Consider the following 27,561-nt stretch of genomic DNA (forward strand, 5'->3'; position numbering starts at 1 on the left):
CAGGTGTTTTCAGGTGTTTAGAAGAGCTCATTGAAATGAATGAAATGGATTTATATAAACCCAAGATTCTCTGATTTTATCATATTATGGGTTCTGTTTTCCTTCACTAATATTTGAATACATGGTCACAGGTGCTGCAGTAAGTTCCCAGTGGCCACTCAAAGGGTATTCCTACATTAGCAAAGGAAATATATTTTCTGTGTTTAACTTACAAATGCAGGCATATTCTCCAACAGTTTTGCAAGTGATATCACATCAAATAGCACCCTAATATTCTGACTGGCCTCCCCGTGATGCCAGTGAAGAGATGGACATATTCTCAGCCTCTCAATTCTTGCATGTTTAACAGATAATGAACATTATCTCATTTTAATCAGTATTTATTACTGATAATGAACAGCTTCTCATGTTTGTCAGCCCTTCTACTTATCTCCACTTAAATGTCTGGTCATAAAAATAATTATCTGGTTATAGTTTCGTCCCCTTTAAACTAAGTTATCATGAAAATGTTGATTTTTATATATAAAAACTCATTATTCGATCTACATGTTGCAAATACTTCCTCTCCGATTGTCATTTCTGTCCTCTCCCATATAGAGGTAACTACTTATAAATCTATCAGAACATATACTACACTATGAATTCCTGCAAATATCTTCAATAATACTCTAATGCCTCAAAATTCTTTCTAAACTACACCTTTTCCATGCTTAAAAATAAGGATAAACACTTTACCCACCAGTAAGGAACTTGAGTCTCTTCAGCCTCAATACATCTCACTTACTCAATGTAGTCGTCTGTATCCAGTCTCCCAACCACTTCTGCCATTTTCTTCACTCGGCACATGTGTGCTCCCCACCATACCTCATGGACTCAGACACCAAAGCCTGCCATTTGTGCTATTTCTGTGATATCTGCCATTACACTTTAATTCAAATAGTCAAATTTAACTATTTTCTGTTGTATTACTTTGGACTTACTGTTTTTCCCTGGTCTTAGTTTTCTTAATGTCCAAGTAAATTTTCAGTTCAGAAAATTATTTATTCTAATGATGTTTTCATAATACTTGCGTTCTATACTGGCAAATTCAAATTTTAATAAAATACACTTTTGAAAAATTATGACAAATAATCACAAAGATTTATATAGATAAATTAATCACAAAATGGGCTAAATTGTAACAATAGAAAAATTTTAAAGAATGTATTATATATAAATGGAAACAAATACTGTGATATTAAAACTCCTGTTTTTGAAGATGTTTAAAAGTGTTAATATAATAATAGAAGGTTGAAAAGCAAATCATAAACAATATCTGTAATGTTATTTTATAAGAAGAAATATATATATATATATATACATATATACAAAGCAAAAGGATCCTAAAGATATATACTAAAATATATATCTTTTTTTTCTGTATGAGAGGACTGGGGCTGTGATAGGCAGAACAATTGTCCCTTATGGTACCTTACATGGCAGAAGGACTTTGCAGATATGACTGTTCTGAATTCAACAGTGAGATGGGAATTTGGAATGTCTAGGGACCAAATACTCTCAGGTTCATTTTAAGGAGGCAGGAAGGCTGGAGAGAGGGGGGGAGAGGGAGAGGGGGAGGGAGAGAGAGAGAGAGAGAGAGGGCACTACATTACTGACTTTGAACCAGTCATTTGTGCCACTTTACACCAGTGAGCTTGTGGCAATTCATTACAGCAGGGCTAAGAAAGTAACAAAGAAATTGGCTGCTATTTTGTTTTCTGGGCTTTCTGCATTTCCCTTTATAGTTTAATTAATGTATGTGTTTATATTCGTTCATTTGTTTTGGTACTACAGTTGAACCTACCGCTTTGTATATGCTAAACTACACCCTAGTCCCTGCATTTGCATTTTCAAGAGTAAACAAAGATGTGTTAAATTTCTAATCAGAGAAAGAAATGAATAATTATAATCATAGATTTGTATAGAGGGTTCTAGTCTGCAAAGCACATTCACATACATGGTTTTATTTATATACACACATCTTAGAATAGATACGAGAAGCAGAAAACTGAGGTGCCTACCTCCATTCAGATTTTTGCTAGGTCGCTCCAGCTGGGACCTATAATTTACCATGCTGGCATGAGGGAAGCAAGGGGACTAGGGCCAAGGAAAAGCAAATAAATTAGAGGGGTGCACTAAGGACAAGCCTGCAGTTATGAAAAAAAAAAAACCCTCCAGATTCTGTCATAACCTCAGGAGATAAAGATGAAGGTCTAAAGCAGCAGAATGTGAAAATGGTTTTAGAAATGTAGGATTTAAATAATAGACACCAGACATTCAGCCTGGACTAAATACTGAGATTCTGTTTCTAAATAAATCAACAAATAAATAGAACTGGGAAAGTCAGCTAGAACACAGCATTGTAGGGGAATAAAAGGAGGAGCTGGTCCCTGGAAAGTGGAGCTGGTGGAGCACAGCTCAGTCTCCAGCAGGGTAATAGGTCAGAGATTTCAGGAAACTAAAAATGCGAAATCCAGGCCTTTAGAGACTGCATGCAGAATACATGATACTCCAGAAGACAGTTTTGTGGCTGCCCTGTTCTAGCAGGAACATCAAGTACCTCCAAAAGCTTTAGGTTGGGGAGAGATTGGCATATTCTTTGAACAAACACATTCTGAGGGTCTATTCTGATGTCCCTTGTTGAGTGAACAAAGATAAACTTGTAGGAAATTTAGATCTTTGGAGTTTACTCATTTATGGGGAAAACTAATGAAACAAGTGTTTATTGAGCGTCTATTATGCACATGCCATTATAGCAGGTGCTAGAGAAGCTGCAGAGATGGTAGAAAGAGATGGGAAAGTGCCTGCCTTGAGTGGGTGCACGGTCTAGCTGGGAAGCTGATCTGGAAAAATGAATCACAAGAAAAGGCTTAACTGACAACTTGAAAGAACAATAAAAGAGACATCAGAAAGGTAATGTCAGTTTAACTGCCACAACACTTGCTGTGTGCATTCAGATAAGAGCAAGGTCCCTGTTTGGAGCAATCGGGGAGGTTTTTACAGAAGAGGTGGGATGGGAGCTGAAGGATAATTAAGATTGAAGGAGTGTAAGAAAGAATGTGCTCTAAGTAGGAAGAGGTTGTAAAGGGTGTGGTACAAAACAAAACAAGACCAACATACAGAACACATATGGAGAAAGATGATAATCTGTGTCTTACAAATATCATATTTTACCTTATATAAATATGAATTATATAACGTTTAAACAAACTGTCAAAGACACTGGCTGTTGAAATCTCAGATTTAAAAATTCTTTGCTTGTAGATAACTGTGAACTGTATGAATGTGTATATGTCCGTGTGTGTGTGCATGTGTGTGTGCTCATTCATGGGTATGCCTGTGTGTGGAGGCAAGAGGTTGGCATCAGTTGTCTTCTGCAAACACTCTCCACCCTTATTTTGTTTTGAGATGGGGTGCCATATAGGCCTAGCTGGCCTGGAACTCTGCCAATCCTCACACCTCCTCCCAAGTGATTTAAAGGCATGCACCACTGTGACTTTGAGACAGGATCTCTCACTGAACCTGGAACTTGATTGCCTAGCCAATAAACCTCAGGGATCTTCTGTCTCAATTTTCAAAGGTTGTGATGAGATGACAGACACTTACCACCACACCTGGCTTTTCACATGGGTGCTGGGGATTTGAACTCAGATTCTCATACTTGTGCAGCAAGCACTTTACCCACTGAGCCATCTCTCCAGCCATACTAATTGTGAACTTTGTGGGGAAAAACCTCATTTATGAGTGCTGATCGGTATATTTAAAAATAAAACAGGGATAGGAAATTAAATCTTTTTATTTCATTTCTTGCTGTGTTGGGGATTGAACCCAAAGCCTCTCATTCTCAGCAGGAATTCTATCACTATACTGTGCTCCCACCCAAATCCAATCTTTAAAAAAAAAAAAGAGTTGAGATGAAAAATGGCTAAAAGTGCTATGTAATGGCCCTTCATCAATAGGGTAATCAAAAAAAATAAAACTTATTACAAAATGAAAATTGAGGAAAGACAAAATGGAGTACCTGATGTATATCAGACCATATGCCATATCACAATGGTTAGACTTTTTGCAGCTGATATATGTGAAAAAGAACGTAAAGGGAGGAAGTATTTATCTTAGATTACAGTTTCAGAGGCTTTGATCTGGAGCTAGCTGGCTCCATTGCTGTGAGCCTGAAGCAAAGTTTAATATCATGCACAAGGGCAGAAGACAAACTCCATCCCCAAATGACTCCCAAGTAGGCCCACAGTTCTAATACTTCCAATAGTGCATTCAGATTTTTAATCCACTGATGGTTTAAATCCATCCATATCACAATTATATCCTCAGAGTCCCAACTCTGAATGCAAGTTGTATCAGAGACCTTTCAATACGTGGACATATCAAACACTTTCTAAAAAGTGTTTCTCTGGGATCCTAAATGTATAGTCTCATCCTGCAACAGAAAAATCACCTAAAAATGTCTTACTATGATGCCATGAGTGTCAGCCTCTCTCTTCACACTGGCTAGTGTGATACTTTAAGACACTCAATGAGCCCTTGGTCTGTCATTAGTTAGTGAATTCTTGCCCTGTTTCTTACAGGATGTTCTGGCAGGCTGAGCACATATATGCAAGGTGCTATTGTTACTAAATCAAATGCCATAAGCACATGCAAAACTGTCACAGAGACCCTCAGCAGGTTCTCAGACTGGGAGTGGAATCTGAATCGAATTAGCATTATTTTTAAAAACTCACTGAGCATTAGCATCTCAAAGTGATATATAAGCATCAAAAATGAATACATTTATTTCAGAGGATGCAAAACCCGAGGTCTACAGAAACATAATTTCTTCTTGCTCATTTCTGTAAACCCAGCACCTAGCATCTTGTCTGGCAGATAATAGATGCTGAATAAATATTTATTAAATGAATGAATGAATACTTCTCTCTCAGTCCCCCTCTGGTAATATCATTTGCAACAGCTCCTTATCTTTGTTTTCAAGATATATAAGGAATTCACTAAGGGAGCTCAATGAGATTTACTTTTCCTCTTTAGGGAAGGTATTTTATTTATATATAAGAGGGTTAATAGTGTATATCTAAATTAAAATTTAATAGGCCTTTGGTATAAACAGCAGTGCCTATTAGTCAGTGTTTCTAAATGCTATAATAGTCGCATTGTTAATCACAACTTACTACCTAGTGAAGGGGAAGTAGATCCCAGAGGATCCTGAAACAGTAAAACAAAAGCCTTGTCCCTTTTAAGTGTGTATCTTTGTGTCAGCGATAAAGACCACAACATGCAAGTGATGATGATAATGGTGATGATGAGAACGACAGCAATAAACACAAGTTTTTATCATGATATTAATGGTCATATAGAATACTAATTTTATAGTGTGAAATTACATTTATATTGATTAGTGAACTAGTGGCCAATTTTACTATATGTACAATATTATCATATGTGGCTATTCTTAATGTCTTATTAACCTCCTTATGTTACAAACCATGAAATTTAGGAAGCTTGAGTTCAAACTTAAACTTCAGATATTAGGTGCGGACTTACGTATAGTGACCTATTTGAGTCACCTAACCCTCAGATATCAGTAAGCAGCCTGCAGGCCTATGTATAGTGACCTGTTTTAGCCACCTAACCCTCAGATATAGGTGAGCAGCCTGCGAACCTATGTATAGTGACCTGTTTTAGCCACCTAACCCTCAGATATTGGTGAGCAGCCTGCAAACCTATGTATAGTGACCTGTTTTAGCCACCTAACCCTCAGATATAGGTGAGCAGCCTGCGAACCTATGTATAGTGAACCTCATTTAGGTACCTTTGTGTCACTGCTGTCATTTGATAGAGAAGCAGTGTAAGGGAGGAAAGACTTACTTGAGTAGTTTTAGATATTTCAGGCTGCTGTTTCTCTGCCCCATTTACTTGGACAGAACCTTATTGTGGGCTCATATGTCAGAGGAGTTTCTTTACCTCCTGATGGACAAGAAGAAAAGAGACATAGACAGGAATCTAGGAAAAATGGAGCTCTCAAGAGCTTAATTGCCTTCAGCAACTTGCTTCTTCCAGCTGTACTCCACTATTTAAAGTTTCCAGAACCTCCCCAAACATCACCACCAGCTGAGAACCAACCTTTCAGAGTATGAACATTTTGAGGGGACACTTCATATCCTAAACCACGGCAACCTTGTTTCTGTTAGCTGCTTTTCCAGTGTCTCTAATGTCATTGTTCCCTTTAATAACTAAGACACTTCTCTCTCCAGAAACACTTCCAGGGCAGAGAAGATCTGGGCATGCTCACTGCCTGTGTACTACTCAGAAGATCCACATTTTTGCAGTATTCAGCAGGGCAGTGAACAGGGGGCAGGGAAATGTTCCTGCTACACACAAGGGTGTGCCCTTTGCCCTCTAGCGTGGCAGAAACAAAGCTGGCACTCTCCCCCACTTCAGCTGTCATCTTGCTTTCTGTAGAATGAGTGCTCCCTTGCAAAGCTGTCCTTCCTTCTCCCTAGCTTTATTAAGTATAGCTGACAAATAAAAATCCTAAGTGTTTAAGGTGCACACTGTGATACTCTACTGTGTACGTACACTGTAAGGCGCACACTGTGATACTCTACTGTGTACGTACACTGTAAGGCGCACACTGTGATACTCTACTGTGTACGTACACTGTAAGGCGCACACTGTGATACTCTACTGTGTACGTACACTGTAAGGCGCACACTGTGATACTCTACTGTGTACGTACACTGTAAGGCGCACACTGTGATACTCTACTGTGTATGAACACTGTAAGGAGGTAACACATCCATCACCTCAAATATCTGTCTTGTTTGTGAGAAACTACTCCCGTATGGCAGATTTCAGGCACACAGTATTACCAACTACAGTCACAATGCCATACAGTATCACATAGTATTTTTATTCTTTATTAAATTTGAAGCTTTTTATTGAAGAAATTATTTTTCAAACAATATGATTTATTTTTTCCTCCCTACCTCTTTCCCCATATAACTTTATGTTCTTTTTCTCTCTTTCAAATGCAAACAAATAAAAAACAGAAAAATACAAAAACAGAGAAAAACACATAAAACTAAAATTCAAAACAAACAGACAAAAGATCAACTAGACAAAAATGCCCAAACAAAGCAAAATTAAACAAAAAGTCCACAAAACTACATTGAGTTTTGTGTTGGCCAACAATTCCTGAGCATGGGGCCTTCCCTGGTAGCATAAAGTATCATTCACCTATATTCACCATGCCATATGCTAGGTCTCTCTTTCTCATCTTTAATTGGAAATCTGTGCCCTTTAACCAGCATGCCTTTATTCTCCTACCTCCTGACCCTTGTAGACATTTTTAGATGCTATATACAGGTAAAACAATGTATGCCTGTCTTCCTGTACCTAGCTTATCTCATTTATCATAGTGTCCTTTGGGCTTGCCCATGCTATCACAAATGTTAGGATTTCCTTTTCAATGGCTGACTAATACTCCATTTTATGTGTCTGTATCTGTGTGTATATACACCACAATTTCTTTATCTATTAATCTATTGAAAGATTGTCTCAAGATCCAGCTATTATGAATGATGCTGTCATGACATAGTGGTGCACAGCTCATTAACATAATGACTTTGTTTTCTTTGGGTCCATACCCAGTAGTAGAATTGCTGAATCATATGACAGTTCTGTTCTTTTATTTCTTTAAAAAAAAAAAGGTGTTTATTTTTATTTTATTTGTTTTATTTATTTCTAAAGATTTGTTTGTTTTATTTTATGTTTGTGTTTTGCCTGCCTGTGGGTGTATGTACCACATGTGTTCCTGGGGTTCACAAAGACCAGAAGTCTCCTGGAATGGGAATTACAGACAGTTAGAATCCACCAAAAGGGTGCTGACAACTGACCCCAGGTCCTCTGAAGGAGCAGCCAGTGCTCTTAACCACTGAGACATCTTTCCATTCCCCCTATTCTTTTTACTTCTTAGGAGCTTCCATACTATTTTTCAATACTGGCTAGAGTTGTATTACAACTAGTCATAATAACATAGTAATCTCACTATGCAGCTCTGTTGGCCCTGAACTTGTCATGCAGACCAGGCTGGTCTTGAACTGAAAGCAATTCACTTACCTTTGCTTCCTGGGTTCTGGGTGCTACCCCACCCAGCCTTCTCTTTTGGTTCTTGAAATGGCTATATTTATCTGTTCTGTGTTACTATAAAAAATGCCTGAGGCTGAATAAAGAGACTTACTCAGTCACAATGCTAGAAGCTCAAGAGCTGAACTTAGCTAGTGAGGGTCTCATGGTGGATGACATCTCAAGGCCAAAAGCACATCCAGATGCACATGCATTTTCTTACTACTACTACCCTTTTGTTTCTGTTGTTGATTGGCTGGTTTTTGTTGTTGTTCTTTTCAAGACAGGGTTTCTCTGTGTAAACAGTCCTGGCTGTCCTTGAACTCATTGTGTGACCTCAGACTCACAGAGATCTGCCTGCCTCTGCCTCCTGACTACTGGGATTAAAGGTGTGTGCCACCACTGCCCAGCTACTACCTCCTACTGTTATCTTCATTTCAACTTGCCTTTCTCTTCCTTCCTTCCTTCCTTCCTTCCTTCCTTCCTTCCCTTTCTTTCTTCTTTTGCCTGTTAATATACCTTCCCTTCCTGTAGTGACATTTCATTTGTATTTTAATAAATAAAGCTTGCTTGAAGATCAACGGTAAAAACAGCCCCACTGGCCAACCTTACAGACCAGGCAGTGGTGACACACACCTTTAATCCCAGTAGCCACATAGTTTGTCATAGAAACCGGGCAGTAATACAAATGGAATATCACTACATCTTTCCTCAAAATATGACTCAAAATTCAATTCCAAATGGAAATCTACATTAGTTTAAAAATTCCCTTTAACTATCCATGGTAAGACAGGAGGTAAAGAGCCAGAGAGATGGCTCAACAGGTAAAGATGCTTGCTGTACAAGTCTGGCAACCTGAGGAGGGTCTCTGGAACCTACATAAAGGTGAAAGGAGAGTACCAACTCCAGAAAGTTGTCCTCTGACTTACACATATGTGCTGTGGCTCACATGTCATACACACATGCATATATACATGTCATATACACATGTATATATCATGTATTATGCACACACATGTAATAATAATAACAATAGAAGATTTTTTTAAAGGAGGCACTGAGAAGGAATGCTAGACTCCCTTAGAACCACCTGCTCTAAGAATTTACCCTTTCTCCTCTGAAAACTACTATTAATCTACTCATGGATGGATCGCCCATGAACTACTTACCTCCCACTAGAACATAACCCTTAAAAATTCCATCACATTGGGAGCCAAGTTTCTAGCACATGGCCCTCTCTACAGGGGCTGGGGGGGGGGGGGGCGGGGAATGAATAGACCATTCCACAACAAGGTAATAGTTATTCCAATAAGCGTGGAGAAATACCTCACAGTTCCAACATGCATTTCACTGATAATTAGTTGAACACCTTTCATATGTCTACTGGCCATTTGTCTGCCTTCTTTAGAAAATGGCCAGTCCCCTACCCATTTTTTAAGCCAAGTTGTCCATTGCAGTTGAGTTGAATGGGCTCCACAAAACTGCCCTTAACTCTCAAAGTTTAATTTTTTCTGTACCATAATGTTGGAGTGACTATACACAAGATGATTTGCTCCAGATCTTAATACAGCAGTTTGTGGGGTTTACTTATCACATCCACGTAACTCTCTAAAAAAAGCAGGGTTAGTGACTCCATTTTCAACATGTATTCTTGTACTACCTACCTCTCACAGGCTACTTTCATCTCAACTTGTCTTTCCTTTTTTTTCCATCTGTTAATATGCATATGCAAATTTTAAATTCCCTTCCTTTGCAATTCAACTCTACATGGAAGCCTACCTTAATTAAACCCCCTTTAGCTGCTGCTGCTTAGTCCTCTAGTCTCTTTGGGCTGAGGCGTAGTTCTAATGGTCATGGCAAATCACTGCAAATTATTATTGCTAGCTTACAAATGAGGAGACTGAGGCTACAGTGCCATGTTCTGGGTCACACAGCTATGTAGTGGCTAATTCAGGGTTCCTACCATGGCTTACGTGACTACGAAGCCTATGGTCTTTCCCAACAACACTGTGGTACTGCATAGGCTTGATGGTGACTACTTTGTAAGCACCATGCCCTCCCCTCACCATGACCACACCAGATAAAATGTCTGTTCTCTTGCATTTCCTCAATATGCTTGTTGAACTGAGTTGAACTGCTTAAAGCCAGAAAAACACAACTCCTGTTTTCGTTAATATATTCCATCCTTGTGCTCAGAACATAAGGTAATCGTTAAATGTTAATGACTAAGAGAAATGGAATAAAATCAGTGTTGTGGTAGCCATTTTTAAGCTTTAAGAGTTTAAATGTGCAGCCTATATACTATACCACAGCTGGAAACACCATATTGTCATTAAGCCAGAAGGTGAATTCATGGGATGGGAACATTGAAAACAGACACCACAAGAATGGTTAAATCAGTTTTCCAAACCACTTTCTACAAGTAGCTCCTGCTCCCCACCTCCCATAATAATTTCACAATGATTATCCAGTCTTCTATGTGAGAAATTCCAGGCAAATAGCATAAAAGAGGTTTAGAGTAGCTACTCAAGTATTAAGTCAAAAGTGATTGAGTAATAGGTCAAATGGTAGGGCCACCACAGGTAGGGTCATTCTTCTTCAGTTGGTAAAGGACATAACAGCACCGCTGCTGCTGTTTCAAGTGTGGGTTTATTATTGTTCTTATAATTAGATGGATAAAATGCAGCCCACACTCCAGACCATGTGGGTGTCTGAGTATCTAAGGGTTAGGGGTGCTGTCTTATGTTACCAGTGTCTGCTCTATTGCTTTCTTTGCTCATAACACAAAATTTCCTGTTTTTTTTTAACCAAGCCCTTACTATGTAGCTTTTTAACTTAATTAAATATATAGGCAATTACTGACACCATCTGTCTTTGCAGAAAAAGAACAAGAAGTGGCACAAGAGCCTGGAATTCCTTTAACAAAATCTTTTGACTCTATTAGTGGTATTTAAGAGTCTTTCTATTATTTTAAATTGTGTTTTTCTAGTAATAACTAACTTGAGTTAATTTAAAATGTGATGACATTGGTATGTTTTAAAAGTAAAATATCAGGTAGTCCATGACTTTTCAGTAAAATAACAATGTAAACATGTGGTTGAACATCTGTTACTAGTACAGTCTAACACAGCACTTAAAATCCTTTATAAAATTACATGAATCTTTTTGCATAAATAGAAATGTTTTAACAATATGTATATTCCTTTCAACCATATACTTCATTTTCTTAAACATAAGATTTACTGACTGACTGTTGAATCCGAATCCTTATGAGCAAATGCAAAGAACCCCTTCTTGAGAAGCTGACCTGCCCATCACGCCACAGGTCTAACTGACCTGGAGGACCTGCTTAATATGGGTCTGTTTTTAATCTCTTTAAGTCTCTATACCAGTTCCTAAGGATATAAATGATATTAATCCAACCACTGAAATCTGCTCAGGCAGCATAAGGAACCTTTACAAAAACCAAGCCCAAACAGATCAATGAAATTCATTGACCACCTCCTTGAGGAAAGCACAGGAAGGCAGGATGCTGAAGAATGCCAAACTTTCCTAAGGCTAGTAGCTACGACCAGGGCAGACAACGGAGCCCTTTCCTGGCCGGGCAAGCATGTGTTGAGTCTCTTCTACTGGGTAGCACTGGAAGAGACTGGTAGAGGGAAGTTCCCTACCCTCTGCAACAGACATGTGCAGAACATGAAGTCATTTCTAGAGCTCAAGGACAGTTTGCAAAGGAGTAACTATGTGAAACTTCTAGTCACATTAAAAAAAGACCTAGAGTATACTAAAGAATATGCCACCCCAGAGCTTTTGGGGAGGAAGTCAATGGATAAAGAAAAAAATAATAAAGGAAATATGAAAAAAGGAATTTCACAATTGTTTTCAATGTAAAACATTTAGTGGGCACAAACAGTTACAACCTCAGATTTGATGCTTAGCCACCATAATAGAGCCTTCTGGTGTATTCTCCTGAGATGAAACAACACATTAAGAAACAGGACAGTGCATGGGTAGAAGAGGAGCAGGAAGGGAAATGGATAGAAAAAAAGGGAGGGAGGAAGACCTCACCTTCTGGCTGTTTGCTAGAAATCCACTCAGTAGCCAGGTTACCATGGGCCAGACCCAGGGAAGGCAATTGGGAAAACAATACTCAGCACACTTAGAACACAGTGAAACTCCAGGGCTTTCAGTCAGCCCAACTTAGTCCAGAAGCTGACCCAAAATGAAAACCTGTGTGCAGAACAGGAAGAACCAGCCGGGCTTTTAGAACAGTGATACTGTGTCCTTAGAGTGCACAGAGTCTATCTGATACTATGCATATGACCATGTGCTAATGGGCTGTCATCTCCTCCAGCCCATGGCTGCTTATTAAGCTCTGTGTATTAGCCTCGGCTGGCCACTAGTTAGCTTTAGTGTATGTGACATATTTGTTAAACATAGCAAAGCTTTATAAGGTTCTACTTTAAAGAGTATCTAAAGTAAACCCAGAGGGCAGTTTTAGAAGAGGTGTAACACAGACCTCATCATTCAGCTATCATTTATACTCAAGCACATTCAAATAAGGGACACACAGATTGTGCAATTGTCTGTACTACAGTGGGCTTTCTAGAGACTGGGTTGTGGGGATGCATGTGTAACAACTTTATTGATACACTTTATACCATAAAGGATACTTCTTCAAAAAAAGTATTTAGTAGTTTTACATCAATTCAGACTTGTGCAAACATCACCATTATCAAATTTACATTTATTTTATTCCCTTTCCCACCAAGAAATGAGTATAGACCCATTAGCAGTCATTTCCCATTCCCTTTCCCTTAGCCACTGTGACCTATTTTCTGTCTCCATGGATTTCATTATCTTAAGCATCTCATGTAAGTGGGATCATACAATGGGTGGTCTTTTGTGCCTTTTCACTTACAGTGTTTTCAAGGTTCAGTCATGTGGTAGCAGGTGTTGGTTGTACCAACCATTCTTTTTATGTTTCAATAGTATTCTATTGCATGGCTATACCACATTTTGTTTTTCCACCAGTTAAAGGATATTAACTACTTTTAATTTTTACTGAAAGAGCTGGCCTACATAGAGCTGTTTGAGCCCTGATTCTTTTTAACTATAGACAGAGTTAGGGCAGACACTATAGCTTAGTTATTGGCTCTTGACTTGTTCTTGACTGCTTCTCAGAGATTAAAAGCAAATGATCTTTGCTTTGAGTATCCATGCACATTTATGCAGAAATATTTTTTTCCTTTCTTTTGATTATATGCCCACTAGCGGAGTCGATGGGTCACAGGACAAGCATGGTGTAAGTTTAAGTTTTGGGATTTAACAAAGATCTCTTCCCCACGTCATGCTAGGTGTTGGTCAGGACACAGGAATGGAAAGCAGGCTCTTGTTCTTGGCCTCATTTTCTTCTTTAGGAATTTCTCAAACATAAACAAACTAACCTTGGATTTGGCACCAAGAACTCTGAACTACAGTCTGAACTCTGCTCCCAACCATGTCTCTTCCTTTTCAAAGTCTTGCTCCTAGGATCTAAAGCAACTGGACTAGACCAACTCCAAAGTCATCACTTTCACAATGCATGTTACCTGCCTATGTAGTCTGCATCAAAATTATTGTTTATGAGAGATTATGGTTTACAAGAGCTGCTGAGTAGCCTAAGGAGCAAAGGGGAACTGTGCCGGAATGCATCTGCACCGCAGGGGATTGAAGCCTCTGCTCCATGAGCTCATCCTCACCCAGAGAAGACCTTGCTTTGCACAAAACTTCTCCATGCCTAAAAGGACTACACACAGGGACCCTCCCTTTTGGGAGCTACACAAGAGTTCTTTTGCTTTGAAAACGCCCACCAAAAAAGCCTTTTAGAGGTCATTTATAGTACCCCATAAGGAGCTCTTCTCCAAAGCCGATCATCCACCAGACCTGATGTTTACAGCATGAAAGTAAAAAAGCTCCACCTATAATGTGGGATTCCTATTGGAGGAGCAGACAATCACTGGTCTTATAAAAATGGATTACAAAAATTAGATTTTCATGTTTATTAGTATTTAGTGCTCAATGTTCAAATATGAAAATGGCCTTCCAAAAAGCAAAAAGGCAAGAAAATACTTAGAAAAAATGAAAAATGGGTGTGTAATTCTGTACACTAAGATTATAAGTAATACCACTTAGGCCATCCGTTTTTAATAACACAACAAGGATTATAAATTGTTAAGGCAGAAGAAGCTTGGAATAGAAAACAGAAAACGCAATAGTGTACTTAAAAGTTGTGTTTTTTTTCCCAATTATATATCTTTTTTTTCTCCATTTTTTTATTGAGAAAAGGAGAAAAAAAAAACAAGTTTCCACCTCCTCCCAGCCTCCCATTTCCCTCCCCCTCCTCCCACCCTTCTCTCCCTCCTCCCACCCTTCTCCCCCTCCCCCCACTTCTCTCCCCCTCCCTCTCCAGTCCAAAGAGCAGTCAGGGTTCCCTGCCCTGTGGTAAGTCCTAGGTCCTCCCCTCTCCGTCCATTTCTAGGAAGGTGAACATCCAAACTGGCTAGGCTCCCACAAAGCCAGCACATTACGTAGGTTCAAAACCCCGTGCCATTGTCCTTGGCATCTCATCAGCCCTCATTGTTCGCCATGCTCAGAGAGTCCAGTTTTATCCCATGCTTTTTCAGTCACAGTCCAGCTGGCGTTGGTGAGCTCCCAATAGATCAGCTCCACTGTCTCAGTGGGTGGGTGCACCCCTCGTGGTCCCGACTTCTTTGCTCATGTTCTCCCTCCTTCTGCTCCTCATTGGGACCTTGGGAACTCAGTCCAGTGCTCCAGTGTGGGTCTCTGTCTCTATCTCCATCCATCACCAGATGAAGGTTCTCCTGAGTGAGGTAACCCAGACCCAAAAAGATGAATATGGGATGTACTCACTCATAATTGGTTTCTAGCCATAAACAAGGGTCACGGAGTCTACAATTGGTGATCCCAAAGAAGCAAAGTAAGGTGAACCAGAGATAAAACATATAGTTGTCCTCTTGGCTATGGGAAGTAGACAAAATGGCCGGGGAGAAAATTGAGATCTTGGGGGTGGGGTGGGATGGGGGTAAGGGGAGATGGGGAGAGAAAAGGGAGAAGGGGAGAATGGGGGGAACTTGGGGAAAAAGGAGGATTGGGATAAAGGAAGGTTGGATAGGGGAGCACGGAAGCACAATTCTTAGTTAAGGGAGCCACCTTAGAGTTGGCAAGAGACTTGAACCTAGAGTGGCTCCCAGATGCCCAAGCCAAGGTCCCCAGTTAGTTCCTTGGGCAGCTGAGGATAGGGAACCTGAAATGACCCTATCCTATAGCAATACTGACGAAAAGTTGTGTTTTTTGTTTTAAGTGAAAAACAAATGTAGCTGCTGCTGTTGCTGCAGGTTTAAATTTAAAATTTTTTCACTTTAGATAACCAAATAATCTCTAGTGTGATTTTGGCATATCAGGAAAAGAATTTCTCCAGTAGCAGAGAAGCTTCTGGCCCCATAAAGAAAGCAAGTTTATCTATGTTGGTAACTGGGTGTCACAGACGTGCTTGACCAATGGCTAAGAACTTGGGCTTCACTCCCAGCCAGTTCTTCACTTAGTTACAGGACCCAAGCAGGTCAGCCCACCTCCACAGTTCTTACATAGTGAAGTGGGATGATGAGGGTCGCTCTGTGCTTCCATGATAGAACTGTCTAAGAGTCCCTGGTACCCAGAGTATTTTCAGTTTTAGAGGTATTTCACCTGTCCTCGTCATGTCAAGTGTATACAAATGCACTCTAATGGAATCTGATTTAAACATCACTGCTTAAGAGTTTTGTTGCACATGGCTGACATATTTTACTTTGTGTATACTTTTTAAATAGTTTTCATACTTGAAAGCCATTAACTTTAAAAAAAATCTAAACATTTTTAAATCCAAATATGAAAGCGAAAACCAGGGAGGCCCTAGGCCTGATGGTTACTTGGCCCTGACTGCTAAGAGAAGGGACCCAGATCCTTTGTTGCCTCTGATCTCATAGACTCAAGAATCAAAATAAGGCCCTAACCAGAGGCAGGCGGTATTCAAGGATGGATGTTCTAGCTGATTAAAGACAGCCTTATTGAGCTGTAATTTCCATTCCCTGTGAATAAATAACATTAGTAGAAACATGGGGAACGACTCCAGGATGGATTCTAGAAGTTTCAATTGTTGAACAGGTAGTTAGTTGATTGTTCCTATCTCTTAGAGAGACTTGTAGAAGACACTGGGCTATCCCAGCAATTGCCACTAGGTGGCAACAGGCCAAGAGGCAGCAGCTGTTCCCTATGCCTGTCTACTTATTATTTTTAATGTAATGCAAACAATTCTTATAAATATCACAATCCTATTACTGTTTTACTAATTGAAAATTCTTTCAGTGTGGTATACCCACTTATTTAAAAACTGTGTCAGGTGTGTCTACCACATGGTGCGCTCAATGCTGTCTGGCATTTTAATGATCCAAGAGGGGGAGAGATGTCATTTGCTATGCCAAGGAGATCATGTCTTCATGGTTACTGGGATGCTGGGGCCTGTTCTGCTCCCTGTCACTGAGACATGGGCAAGTATATCCAATTCAGAGCCCAACAACTGAGTCCTCCCACTGCCCTAACTGTCTCCACAGTCCTATGGGTCCAAACAGACTTGGGGTCTGCCAGACCCCTGCAGTAATAGCTTCACACACTATATCATGTAGTCACCTCACAACAGACCACAGGGATCCATGCCAGTAGGCCCATTGTATCTGGTTTGATTTGACAATACTTGAGATTGAACCTAGGGCCTCACGCGTGCTAAGTAAGTGCTCTACTATTAAGATGCAGCCACAGCCTTTGGCCTGTGTTACTAGACAAGGAAGTAGGCCTAGAGATATGGAAGGAAATTACTGAAGACCAGACAGACAGCAGAGACAAGGCTGGCATCCTCAGCAAGTCCTTATAACTGGTTCAGAAGTCTCCCTCAGCCCCTCTTAGGCCTCTTTACTCTCTGCTGCTGGCTCTTATGTCCTCCAATCCTTCTTTCTATCCTTTTCAAGCTTAGTGTATCTTGGCACAACCATGGTGAGAAGCAGGATGACCTATCTCTGCCACAGTCTCTTAGATTAAGACCTCGGATCCTATGGGCCGCACCCAGTTAGGGAAAGCCTGGTACTCCATGCTCGAAAATGACATCAGAGAAGAGCTGCCTCCTTACCAGGGCCTAGCAATCTTTAAACTTCGAGTGAAGCCCAACACATGCTCCTGACATACAGTGAGTGAGAAAGAAGAGGTATCTGAGCTCGTCCTATCCACAAAAACATTGTCCAACAGAGGTATCTCAAGTTGAACATACCTAAGCCTCAAACCCGGATTTTACCTTCTAATTCGTCTTCAATCTGTTCTACTAGGATACAATTCTTCCATTTTCTCGGGGAAAGGCTTAGAGATATTTTTGATTCTTATCTTTGACTCAGGTCCCACCTCAAAGCCATCTGTTATGTCCATTGAGCCTACAATGGTAATATGTCTATAGAAAACCACTCCTGCCACCCTTCACGGTTCTGATACTGGTCTTGCCATTGTCACCTGTCACCCAAACTAACTGCACTCCCAGTCTCTATCCTTGCCATTCATGGTCCCTTCTCTTTCTGCACATCAACTCTTTAAAAATAGATAGCAGAGCATGTCATCCCTCTGCTCTATACCTCCAACAAATTTCCAGCCTCTGAAATTGTATGTGGGAAGTAAGCCCTTTGCTTGCCTCTTAGTCAAGCCAGAAGAACATACGGAACCCTGGCCTAGCTACAGCTTGATTATGCTACTCCCAGAAGAGCTTCCCATTGGTTTGACAGATGGCTTGGCTTCTCTCTAGAAAGAATCAAATGGTCCAACAATAGATTTCCCATCAGATTTATAACTGAATCTGAACGAAAACATGGGTAGGGAGATCATTCCTATATCCCTCAGTCAAGCAGGCTGCAGAGGAAAATGGCTGTACATCACAGTTGACTCTGAAGGACTGGTGCCAGCCTTGTAATGAGTGAGTTCTCAGTTTGATATCTCTTAAGATTGGCCAATTTAGAGAATAATAAAATATTTTTAAAAAAATTATGGTAAATCTTCATAATTCCTAGTTGGCCTCATAGATATATCTAGGGGCAATGAAGGGAAGGTCTATCCAGAACATAATCTCCAGTGACTAGTCAAGGGAAGTTGGGCCCAGAGAGGTGACTTAATTGTGGATTACAAATACGTATCACAGACACTGATAGCATAAACTTGAACCACTAGCCTGTTAACTGCTCAGGCCTCAGTTTCCCTATAGAAAAGAAAAGTAGATGAAAACATGAAAATGAAATTGTAAAACCTCTGTGGATTCTTAAAGCTCAGAAATTCTGGTTCTTCAATGACTACTATACAATCTATAAACTAGTGCCTCTGTCTCGTTCTTACAATGATGTTCATAAAAGAAGGCGAGCAAGGAGCAAGACAAAACTCTTTGCCATGGAACTTTACTTGCACTTTAAGGCAATTGCAGAATGTAGGACCAAGGCACAGCTGCCCGCATCTGCATGCTCCATCACCCATCCATCCTGCCTGTCACCAGAGAAAGGCAGAAGCAGCAGGGGTGAGCAGGCAGCCTCCATCTGCCCAGAATACCTAAGGCAATGGGGGCTTTACATTAGGTCTCTCTCCCACCCTTGTTCACACAGGAGCATGTTATTGCCTTGTCATTCCAAAGAACTTGAGAACAGAACAATTCTGTCCTGTGCTAGTTCTCTGGATGCAGACAGAGTACATTCAGGGAGGTGGAGAGCTGGGGCCTCCGCTCCCCACACTGGACCCACCTCTTTGGTAAAACTGCAGTGGACTAAAGGATGTTAAGTCACATACATAACTTTTATTTTCTAGTAATCTCATTTTTACAAGCGAACGAAGAGATGAAAATAATATTTTTACTTAAGCCATTATAAGCAGAGTAATATCATTTCCATATTCAATCAGTACAAATATTATTAATGATGTATTTTACACTCCTCCTTATCTCCTCAGTCTTGGAGATCTAGCATGTATTTTCTACTAACAGCACATCTCAGTTTACACTAGCAACATTTCAAGTGCCTAGTGGCTACATGCCTGGCAGCTACCATGTTAGATAGTGTATATCCTGAATGTGTCTGAAAATCTCCATGAAAGTGCAGTTATAATCTTGCTAATATTGATACCGATGATTAGCATGTTGTTATGTTCTCAACCAGTCATTTGTGTATATATTATTTTTGCAAAGATCAAGTCATGTTGCTCATATAGCTACCTATTCTTTTTTGTGCATACTATATCATCAAGTTATTCACAACCATCATCTCTTATGATAATATCACATATCACACAGCATCCCATCACTTGGATACATTATAATTTTGTCTAACGCCCAAATGCTTTGTTTTGTTTTGGTTTTGGGGTTTTTTTGTTTGTTTGTTTTGTTTTTTCGAGACAGGGTTTCTCTGTAGCTTTGGAGTTTATCCTAGAACTCCCTTTGCAAGTCAGGCTGGCCTTGAACTCACATAGATCCATCTGTTTGAGTGCTGGGATTAAAGGCATGCACCACCACCACCTGTCTTTTTCAGTATTACAAGTAATGCTGAGGTGAATAATTTTGTGTCCTTAAGGCTGTGAGTTTCCCTACACTTCTTGCTATTTTCAGAAAAATTATTTTTAAAAATCATCAAGCAAACAGTTATCAAATGACTTCTGACTGAGAAGCAGCATTTGTAGGCTCTTGTGCACCTTTGATGTTTAGCTGTGACCCAGGGAGAAGCACCCCCGCCACATATGCCAGAGTTGGTCCATTTATGAAGTGAACTGATTGTATTGGGTGTTTTGTTTTTTAAAAGTAAACCCTTAGTCTTACCTTCAAATCTAATCAATGAATCCAGCAAGCCAATCATTACAAGCCATCATAGTAGGTCATATCAAAGTTACCATTTACACACTGTCCTTATCCCTTCTCACAGTGCTTTTGTGTAGGCCACTGCCATGGCCTGCTTGTGACAGGAGTATCCACTGCAAGGATCTGTAAATTTTTGAAGTTAACACTGAAATTTAAATTTAAAAATAGGATTAAGTAAGAGCAGTGAGAACATGGGACAAGAACCAAGGAGGTGCAGAGAAATATTTGCTTGGTTTGAATCTGGACTCAGTCCTAAGGGGCCCCCACGTGCCTGCTACTGAATGGCTCCAGAGGCATTCACAGTATGGGACTAGAATAGTAGATGTACCCTGCTTCACTAACCGTACTCCACACACTGGGGACTGTAGGAAGACAAAGTCTTAGCAGCTTCCCCTAAAGGGCTGACAATCTAGAGGGAAATATTGGAACCCCTGTACACAAACAAGCATGCCTTGGGCAATGTTTTCAGCAGGGAAAACCAGATGGAGAACGCGAACAATTATCTGAGCAAATCAGGCAAGCCTGCTGTTGAGTAAAAGGCTTAAGGAAATGTATTCTATCTCCTTAGTGAACCAAGGAGTTAGGGCAGCCTGGGGAAGCAAGAAGCAAAAATACCGACCTCTAGAAAATTCAGAGCTCTGGCCCATGCTCTATCATCTCAGGCAAGCAGGAAACAGACTTTGCTCTCAGTATCCCTAGTAAAATGGAGCTAGAGTAGCAGCACCATTGCCCCAAACCTGACAGTATGGGGCAAACTTGTTAGGAGATGGTACTATCTGAGAGTCACATAAAATGTGCCACCTAAGAATCTAACTTTTTAAAATACAGCATTTCCCACCATTAGTCCAGGCTGGCTTTGAACTTGTGATTCCATTTGATTCAGCCTTCTGAGTGCTAAGATTTTGGGCTCCACCACTGTGCTTAGTGAGGAGTCTGTCCTCTTAAAGGGAATGCTTAATAATTGTAAGTAACATTTGTATTCAACTTTATATGGCAATTTTATGTGTGTATAAGCCCCATGTGGGAGGTATTACTGTTTGCTCCTTGACACTTGAGGACACTGGTGGAGAGAGCATCAGTATTAGTCTAAACGTATGCTGCTTGTGAGGACACATACAGTGCTCCCACTCCTTGGTTCTGTTTTTCCCTAGCCAATGCTGCCTTCTTACCAAAAGCCTTACCACCAAAACATTAATATCATTAATATAAATATCAGCAATCTTTTGTATATACATCTGCCTTTGACCAAGAGCACCAAAGCATGAAAAGAGAAACTCCGGAGAAGGATGTGTAAGAAGAGAAAGTTCACTTCCTCCTCAGAGGAACAGGAGCTGTCCCCATCTGATTTACATGTACTGCCATATAGCGGTAAATATTTAAGTTGACAAATAGGATATTTACAACTGCAGCAGATACTTGGCAGTTAGTTTTTAACAATTGTTGCAAATGTGATTTATTTGCTGTTATGAAAGAGGATTACTGTGTGAATATGATCCTGAAATTAGCATCAGTTTAGCAAGGGGCCTTGACAGCTTGACCCCTTAATATTCTTATAATGATGCCATTTACATTCAATGCTTACTCAAGTCACTCACTGCTAGATTTGTTCGAGAGGAGTCCACTCTAGGGCAGATGTATTATGTATTTTAACATACAGAGTTGGTGAGTGGGGCACTTGTAGGCCCTCTAAGAGGAAAAAATATTTAATCAAATCTTCATGAAAATATGTTCGTTTCCAACTTCCTACAGTGAAAATGCATTACTGCTAATTACAGCATGCTGCAGAAATATAATATTTTATGTTTTCTCCACAAGACACTTCCATGGCATAGGCTGTATTAAACAAGAACATGTTCTGATCCTCTGCAACTTTGATGTTTAATTTGGAGGATTGGTACAGCATCAATGGCATCTCCTTTGAAGGTGCACGGGAAGAGAGTGGGTTTGGAGCCAGACAGATAAGACTAAAATCTGAGTGCTAACCCTTCCTTCCTATGTGGACTTAAGGACCTCCTGGATCCGTTTCTTTATCTGAGTATGTGTTGCAGTTTTAAAAACAACTAGAAGGATCAGAGAAACCTGTGAAGTACCTAGCATAGCATATGTACTTAGTCCATGCAAACCATGGCTGGATTACTAGTTTAAGGCTCAAATGTCACCTTCATAGGCAGCTTTGATTCCACCAAGCAAACCCAGTCTGTCCTTTCTACTTCCATATTCATTGCTATAGCACACATTACACTGTGCTGTGATTCACTAGACATATGTGGATCAGTTATCTTGATGGCATGACTTATAGCCTCTATCTCTGACTCTAGTGACTTGCAGGCTCTGCCTTGAGCATTCAGCTAAGTTGGACTGGGGATCACATGGGAATTTGAAATGACAAACTTAAAGGAGAAGGAGGAGGTGGCTCCTGACCTACTTTGGTCACTGCTAGTTAAACACTTGGTAGATGTTCAGTATTTCCTTTAGTTACCACCCTCTTTAGCTTTTATCCAATCACAGTAGAGAACATTGCACTGTCCACCTCTGAAATAACAAACCACAAGCAAAAAACATCACCAAGATCTCTGTTAGATTGTTTTGGCCCAGGTATTGCCAGTTTTAAACTCCCTATATCATCATGAATGTTCTGAGAAACAAGCCCCATCCCTCAGCTGTGTGATGCAGAAACAGAAATACAGACATCTCTACTCCAAGAATCTCCTTGGCCACTGGTTTGGTCTAGTTAGGACTGGTATGGCTCTCTTTCTTCTCCTGTCTCATCATACCCTCACTTCCCTGGCTCATGTTTTAACCAGGTATGGACAACAGGCCTCAACCTCTCATACAGTGATCAGCTAGCCATGACTCAGCTCACCCTGTTCTTGACAAATGGCCATCTGGATTGTGGTCTGAGCACCCTGGAAGTGCCCCGCTTTGATCAAGATACAGAAAGGAAGAAAAAGCGCCTTAGCATCCAGGCAGAGCTGGTAAGCAACTCTTTCTGGTTGGTCTGGCATTCGGCAATACTCAACTGCTAAGTGAGCAAAAAGAGAATCAAGAATCAGAGAGGTCACTGAGCCATTTCAAAACAAGGTTCATAAATGAGACAGTCTCTGCCATAAAAAGGGGGAGGCCACCCAAGAAGAGGAAGCAAGGTATAAAAGTCCAGAGGCACGGGCCTTCCGTTGGGTACCTCCCAGTTCTCCCCAGCTCTCTCCACAGTCCATCAGCAAGCAGCTATTTTTGACAGCCTTCATCCCTGTTTTTCTAGCCCTCGCTTCCATTTTGAGCTTAGACTCCCAGACCCAAAACCTTCTAGACCTGGCTGCTCTGAGTCTTCAGGTGAAGTTATTTAAATTGTATAGTCTCTTCCCCCTACATCCTCTAGGGGGATGAGGCCAGAGGTGGGCAAGACTTACCTTAGCCCCATTCCCTGCCACAACCAGGCTGCAATACTTCTAGCTGCTAAAATGCCTCAGATCTTACCAGTACCCTACTTCCATGAAGATGCCACGTTGGACTCTGCCCCACCATCTCACACTAGCATGGTAGCAATTCCCTTAAGATTTCCTGTCTCCCTTCTTTCCCCTTGGCCTAAAAACTACATAGTCTCCTTTGTCATCAGTAGGATGACAGGCCTGAAACCGGCTGCTAATGAGGTTTACCAACTGTAGCATCCATGGGTATAAAAAGGTCTCCATGGGAAGAGGGGGTGCTTGTGGAGCTAGCTAATCAGGTCACAGAGAAAAAGAACAAAGGTCAACAGGGCAAGGTGGTCCTTGGAATAAGAGTGTATTTGAGGCTCTGCATCCATCCAGTTGTCCTTACTGCTGCTAAAGATTTCTTCTGCCTTTTCCAACAGTGGCTTTTTGTCCTTGAAATTGAAGCTCCACCTGACATCCCAATATATTAAATAGATAAAGAATTCCAGCTGGGAATGGTGGCACACACCTTTAATTCTAGCACTCGGGAGGCAGAGGCAAGAGAATCTCTGTGAATTCAAGGCCAGCCTGGTCTACAACCCATAGCTATTTAATTAAAGGTTCTGTCTCAGAACCTTTTTGGAACATCTTCTACCTTTCTGCTGAACATCTTCAGAACTAGATGCCTCTAGGTTTAACGGAGCCTGTTTGACTCTGCCCTATACCTCCACCATCCTAGAGAGGTTCTTGATGTCTTGAGTGCTCATGCGGCTTCTTCCTTACCCCTTCAACCCAGTTCTCCTGTGAGGTGCCAGCTAGGACCTTGCTCTGAGGAATCACCTCACTTTTTGCTTTCTGAGAAGCCGAACTGGATATGAGGAAATCGCCTCCACTTGAGGTGTCCATTTTCACCAAAAGGATCTGTGGAACTGTTGGTCTGGTGCTGGATGAAAAGACACAGTAAAGCTCCGTGCCACTATGAAGCTAGAACTGAGTTAGTAGCAGCACAATCATCCAAAGACAATCTACTGCTGCAGAGGCCTGTAGCTTTGGGGACCATAAGCAGTAGTTGTACCTCAAATCGGCAATGTTCTTCCATTTCCCCCGCTTGCCTCTAGGTGTCATTCCTAGCTACAGGCCAAGAAGGAGAATTCCATGAGGACTATTGTATTCTTTTAGGAACTGCCTACACAAAAAAGGAAACTCCCAAGAAATCACATGTTTCTAGAATTATGGCAGAAAAGCTATTCAGGGTTTCTGGTGTGAGAATAAACTTAAAGTGCTTTAGGTTTCAGAGCGCAATAGATTCTTCCAGGCTGAATCACTGTGTGTGTGTGTGTGTGTGTGTGTGTGTGTGTGTGTGTGTCTGTGTGTGTCTGTGTGTGTCTGTGTGTGTGTGTGTGTGTGCAGGCCCCACACATATTCATATATGCAATAGGGTCTTTAAAAAGAATCATGTACATGTGTACACAGTACAATTTTCAGCCAATCTGAAACTTCCCAAGCAAGTATGAACACACTGTGATAGGTTCACAGTCAGCCCTGTTTTGAAGAAGGAAGCAGGAAATACAAGGTGGCCACTATAAAGGGATAGCTTCTAGGATAATGACAGCACATTCAGAACTGATAACTGGGAAGTTTGCTTATATCCCTTTAATAATGTGCTGTGCTAAGACAAGAAAAGCAAACAACAAATGAGCAAAGACCCCTTTCTAGACTCTCAGGGAGCTCAGTGGTGACCACTGTCAGCAACAAGTGTCAGGACCGTTTGGAACCCTTTGCATCAGATGAGTAGACCTGATCCAGACTCTTTTACAGCCAGCAAACCAACCAACTAAATACATTTGAAGGCATAAAAACAAAGTCTGAGAAATCCCAGATATGCACATTTTAGAAATAAAAAGGACTGGGGTGCTGAGTTAGTAAGCACAGTGCTTGTTGCACAAGCATCAAGACCTGAGTTCAATCCCAAGTTCCCATGTAAGAATCTGGGTACAGCGCTGCCTAGATAAATCAGTAAGCTTTGGTTCAGTGAGAAACAAACCCTGTCTCAAAAAAAAAAAAAAATAAGACAGCGAGTGATTGAAGAAGACATTCAGTGTCACCCTCTGCCTCTACACACATGTGCACACGTGTACATATGTACACATATACACAAAAGGATTCTTTTTTAAACTTTTAGTTAACTCCAAAGTTGGCATAAATAATCACCTTGTTCTGTCAACCTTCACTTTTCCCCTCCCTTCCCAGACCTTCTAAACCACAGTTGCTGAGCCACCATAAAACAGTCGCCTTTGCTAACGTCTTAAAACAACCCAACTCATTTATACACGTTTGAACAGATACGATCTGTAATGAATGATTAAGTAAAACCTTTTGTGTTAAATTATGATGTTAATAATGACTCTGTCTCCTGTAATTTATTATGAATTCTCAAATGCTTCGGGTTTGATTTTGATAGAATGCAACCACATCAGAGTTTATGTGATGACTTTATTTTTAGAACTCCTTCGTTGAAGGCACACATTTCCCCACTACTGCTGCTACTGTAATTATGTACAAAACCGATCACTCATTAGAGTTAGGATACATTATCTTCTAGACAGATGAGGCTAAATAAGCAACACATTAATAATTCAGAGAGCAGTTCATTATGCATGTGGATGCCTGCTTCATAACTGGAATAAGAACCTCATCAGCCTCTGCCAACCCTTAAACAATAGTTCTGTGTTATTGCAGCCACATTCCAGTTTACGCTTGTTAAACTGCTACTTGGATTATTTTATCAAACATTCATTTATTTGTGGTCCCTTACTGCCGAGAACAGATTTTGGAAGCTCCTTTTTTAAGTTAATGATTTGAGCAATGGGTGTTATTAATTCTCAGAATATTATAAACATGATTAATTTTCAGGCAGAGATTTATTACATGAGGATTTCAGCTATGTCAACTGAAATGCATCACTGTCAAAACAAGTATCATGGTGAAAACAGAATGCGCTCCACACTTCAGACGCTGTGCTCACAACTAAATCAATTTAAATTGTGGCTGAAGCAAAATTATATTCTCCAGTGAAAAAGAGTATTCCAGGATTCTTTTATTTAGCTTGAAGCATTCTTATTAGATTGTGATTTAGAAAGGTAGTTTAATAAGTATAGACTAGCACTGATGTCTTGTGTGCTGCTGCTTCTTGTTTTCATGGAAAGGCTAAGTTTCTGAGACCCCCACACATTCCAGATGTGGCCAGTAAGATTTTAGAGTGGATGTTGGTCTGAGTGTCAGGGATCATGAGTTCTGATATTTGCTCTGGCATCAGTTTCCTTAGTTATAAATAAGGAAGGGCTAAATAATCCCCAAGGTCTCCTGAGTAGTTTGATTTTATGGGTCCTGGAGAATGGGGCTGTCTGTAGGAAGCCTGGCTAGAGCCTCACACACTGTAGGGGACAAGAGAATGAACACAGCCGTGAGCAAACAGAAAAGGCCCATCTTTCCATTCTGTAGCCTTTCTTGGAAAGGCCCTTAGGTAGGTTTTTATTGCTGTTGTGGAAACTTCTAGAAGGGGGTAATATTGTTATGACAAGCCATAACTAAGACTTTATCAGTCATCACTTAGTTATATCAATTAACACTCAGCAAGAGCCAACTAGAAATAAATTCAAAAGGTCTTTCATCCAACACATGAAGCATGGAAAAAATTGGGATAAGTGGCAAAGAGCTCCAGGTTTATGAAGGGCAGTGCTTGGCCCTGCCACAGAGCGTAGGGTGAGAGCAACATCACAGTGCGCTAAGCCTTATCTACATGTGCTTTGCTAAGACCATCACATGAACCTGTTCATAACCCCATATATTAGGCAGGAACTATAGTGTTCATTTTTTTAAGATATGAGAAAATTGGGCGAAGAAAAGGTAAGTATATGTTCTTTGAACACTTAGCAAGCAAATGGGGAAGCCAATGCTTAAAGTGCAGGCTGTCAAACTTGAAACCTGTTTGCCCAGCCTTATACTGGCTCAGAGTCAGGGCTTGGG

The 27,561-nt window shown here is 40.6% G+C and overlaps 1 protein-coding gene across 1 annotated transcript in view; it reads left to right on the forward strand.

Moving 5' to 3' along the window:
* Positions 1 to 27,561, forward strand: part of Iqch (IQ motif containing H) — a 130,473-nt gene that overhangs the window by 72,500 nt on the left and 30,412 nt on the right. Inside the window, exon 11 of the mRNA XM_041679379.1 lies at positions 22,930 to 23,100. Coding sequence (XP_041535313.1) covers positions 22,930 to 23,100 — 171 coding nt within the window. The remainder of the gene's footprint in view (positions 1 to 22,929; positions 23,101 to 27,561) is intronic.

The sequence above is a fragment of the Microtus oregoni genome, unplaced genomic scaffold, assembly GCF_018167655.1.
Source record: "Microtus oregoni isolate MIOR12 unplaced genomic scaffold, Mior012 000032F_ref0000030, whole genome shotgun sequence".
In the NCBI taxonomy this organism is placed as follows: domain Eukaryota; kingdom Metazoa; phylum Chordata; class Mammalia; order Rodentia; family Cricetidae; genus Microtus; species Microtus oregoni.